The sequence below is a fragment of the Pundamilia nyererei genome, unplaced genomic scaffold (assembly GCF_000239375.1).
Source record: "Pundamilia nyererei isolate P.nyererei 1_Seehausen unplaced genomic scaffold, PunNye1.0 scaffold00044, whole genome shotgun sequence".
Taxonomy (NCBI): Eukaryota; Metazoa; Chordata; class Actinopteri; order Cichliformes; family Cichlidae; genus Pundamilia; species Pundamilia nyererei.
Genome location: NW_005187445.1, coordinates 3,504,830 through 3,508,494, shown reverse-complemented (window position 1 = coordinate 3,508,494; position 3,665 = coordinate 3,504,830). Strand labels below are relative to the sequence as shown.

Below are 3,665 nucleotides of genomic sequence, written 5' to 3'. Positions count from 1 at the left end.
CCCTTGCCTTCCTCCAGTGACACCCTTACCAGCTATAAATCAGCTGCCTGAGTCCTGCAAATCACATGGAGTGAGTGTGTGCTTGTCTAAATGTGTGTGTGTGTGTCTGCTTGACCACTGCAGCTGTATTCTCAAACACACATGAAGATGACACTGCAGCTGTGAACATTTCAAGCAACGCCGATGAAAACTATTGAATGCGAAACTTTAAGAATGTGCTTTCCGTGTGACTTGAAAGTAACCTCGCAAATAAACTATAAATCTGATTTATGAGCAGATATCATGATGGGTTTGCTGTGATCGTGTGAACCTGACTTTAGTATGGTTTACATTAGGAGGGAAAGTGCCATGAAAATGATGCTTAGGCCTCTGTTGTTAGTGGTAAAATGAATTCCTAACACTGAAAGCAACCATGTTAGACCACTAAAGATTAGTTTATGTGTAGAGTGAGAAAGAGAGACAATTTCATCTACCTGAGACCAAACTAGATAAATAATGCTCTGTGAAATAAATGGCTTCTGTGCAGCAGTGATGGCTCATTCCGTGATTGTTTGTGATTGTGTTGACACCCCCTGCTGGGCTGAAGACATCACTACCACACTGAGAGCAAGTTCACTGCCAGTGACAATGTCCCGCATCCAATCCCACTCCCAGCCAAGATATAATATGCTGAAGTTAATGAAACACTAAAATCAAGCTGATATCTTCTTTCACTCTTATATCACTCCAGCAATGAACACAGACAGATAACATAAAACAAGCAAAAAAATAATGTACTGTATCATTTTATATATCCTTAAATCAAAATTTCACTGGTGTATGTGTGCGTGCGTCTGTGCACGCGCACACTCAGGAGAAAGAGTCTAGACAGCTGTATCCCCGGCAGGTCTCTCACAGCTAAGGAGAGTGAGAAATATATACCGCGCAGCTGCCGAAGACACAGTCGACCCACAAAAGAGCTATTGTGCGCCCACAGCAAAACAATACAGCTTAGCTGAGCTATGAGAAAAAAAACCATTGGAATCAATAGAGAATTGCAATTAGCCCACATTGGCAGGAGCAGTGCCAGATTAGACACAGGATGTCGATTCCATTTCCTGCACTATAGGGCCCTCAAACTTGGTTGGCTCATTGTGTGATTGGAACAATACAAATACATTTGGGAAAGACGGAGTGTGAAGATGATAGTGCTAAAAATTACTGTAATGAAGATAAAGATGATGATAATACTCTTAAGACACTGAACAAGGTCAAAAACACAAAAATAAATGCAAGCGGGTATAACCCAAAAGTAACAGGCAAACATTTACAGCATCATTGCATAGAATATAAACAAATGCATGGATGCGTGTTACTACATGAGTTATATTTTTACAACATCGCACTGCAACAACAGACCAGGGTAATTACGAGCACAAAATTGCTCCAGTTTGCAATTTCTGACATCACACGAGCTTCACATGTACATACCCATGTGACTAAAATGATTATTTTTACATTTCCACTTTTACAACAATTTTCCAAATGCACAAGTGGTGCTTCGGTAATCTTAAAAGCAACGTGGCCAAGCACTGAAAGAAAACACATCACCATACACACCTCCTTTTACTTCCTTCAGTGCAAACAGTGAGGTCTTTTGCTCACCCTCTCTCTAGCCTTGACAGAATGCAAAATAACTGACTTGCTAATTAAAGGGCTTACCTTTAAGTATGCCCTGACCTTGCAGTACATCCCTTGAAATCAGCACAGAGTAGAAGCTTTGTGAGAAGCCAGGTTGGCAGGGACCTTTGGAAGCGTGCACCCCATTATTCCTCTGGAAGAAAAAAAAATACATTGAAAGACATCGATAAACATGGATTCCATTGATTTCTTTCCTCATTTTTGGCTCCAAGCTTTGGAGAAAAGCAGCATAAAGAACAGTTAGCAGAAATAAATTCAACAAGTTTATCAACTCTTTCTGCTTGTGGCTAGATGTGATGCTGATTAAATGGTCACACAGTCCAATGTCAGTGATAAAATGTGCTGTGTTAGTCGCTCCATGAAGAAACCACCCCAGACAAAATGAGGACAGATGTAGTTAAAAGTATTGTACTCAGGCTTAAGTGACACACGCGCGCGCGCACAGGCAGCACGCGCACAGAGGAAACCTGCATGAATGCAGAATAATTGTCTCCCTGCTTATTGTGGGTCTTGTACTAACGGAGAGGTCCAGGGATATGAGGGGGGAGCAGCACGCCTGTGCGCACTAATCAAACGGTCTGCAGTCAACTTTGCACCCAGCATTTAGCGCTCACTGTTGTTTAAATTAAACGATCTGACCCACTACAGCCATGGCACACAAGCAAATGCACGCGCCCGCACACACACTAGCAAGATTGGCTGGACAGGAATGGAGGTTCAACACACTGCGGGGGCATACCGCAGGAGCACAACATTTTTTCAGTCTTTTTCCGATATCCATATAGCAGGAGAGCAACTGCCTCCGTCTGAGGCGGCGGAGAGAGAAAGATTTAGGAGCTACTCCGAGCTCCGTTAATAGTCCACTGGCGCCGACTTAATTCTGGATTCATGAAATGACGAAAAAGGCTGAAAAACACTACATAACTTTAAAGTTAACTTTTGCAAAGGCATCGCTTTTTTGACAAGTGAAACTTAAGGGGATGGTGGGCTGTAGCTTAAATAAGCGACATGACCAAGTCAGTTTGAGAAAAGAATAAAGGTATCACCTTGGGTGAATAACTTGTGCCGTGATTTAAGTTGTGTATGACAAATGATGATGACCTGCCAGCGATTTAGAGAAATACTGACAAGGCTTATACGGAGCGGACCTCGAGACTTACTTTTTTTCTTTTTATACACTGAAATTCATTAGGGAACCAATTAGCGTGCCTACTTGTAGGGGGATAACGGCGAGCCCCGCGTTGCTGTACCAACACACACCACGGCTTCCTTCTGGCTGCATGACTTTATTCGAGCTTATGTGCTGTATCAGAAGCTTTAATAAAAAAAAAAGAGAAATCTCACCCAGAATGTGTCAAGAAGAAGGGCTGCTGTCAGGACCAGAGCGAAGTCAGTTCTCATCGTGGCGAGGAAGCGACTCAATGCTGCCCGGACAAAAGAACCAGAAAGAGGGTCGGTTCGTATTTTTCTTTTCCAAAAATTATTCCCCCTTTCTCGGTCAGACTGTTAGTTACGTCCCTCTGCGCGCTTAGTGAGTGTGCTGCCCCGAGTTTCCCCGGCTCTCTCATCTGCAGGTGAGCGCTCCGCTCAGCACCAAGGCGCAGCCAGCGTCACTCTCCAACCCCTCCTATCACTCGGTGCAGGAAAACTCCACACACGCACTTAAAGAAACACTCGTTGGCGCTTTGGATCAAACAGACGCACTGCTAACGTCTTTCCGAGGACCCCGACATTTCAAATCCATGTCCTATTGCGAAGGCGTCGCAGTTTTATGGTCGGATGAAACAGTATGCCCAAACATATGGCAAACTCGTCAAACATCAGCCATCAAACTTCCAGCATTGCTTTACAAGCATGTAGCTTTAACATATGTTCATTAATAGATTTCTCCAGTTAACCAGTTGCACGAATGTGCGTAGTTTGAGTAAACGGAGTAGGTCAGGGTTGGTTAAAACAAGGTAGCATGTGCGACATAGGCGACTTAA

General features: G+C 43.5%; 1 protein-coding gene across 1 annotated transcript in view; it reads right to left on the bottom strand.

Annotated features, from left to right (window-relative positions):
* LOC102192111 (cadherin-4-like) overlaps window positions 1-3,293 on the bottom strand; it is a 242,552-nt gene extending 239,259 nt beyond the window's left edge. The window contains exons 1-2 of the mRNA XM_005731792.1: window positions 3,025-3,293; window positions 1,702-1,813 (exon numbers count right to left, since the gene is read on the bottom strand). Of these exons, the coding sequence (XP_005731849.1) occupies window positions 1,702-1,813; window positions 3,025-3,081 (169 nt within the window). The 5' untranslated portion in view covers window positions 3,082-3,293. The remainder of the gene's footprint in view (window positions 1-1,701; window positions 1,814-3,024) is intronic.
* Window positions 3,294-3,665: the final 372 nt, after the last annotated feature.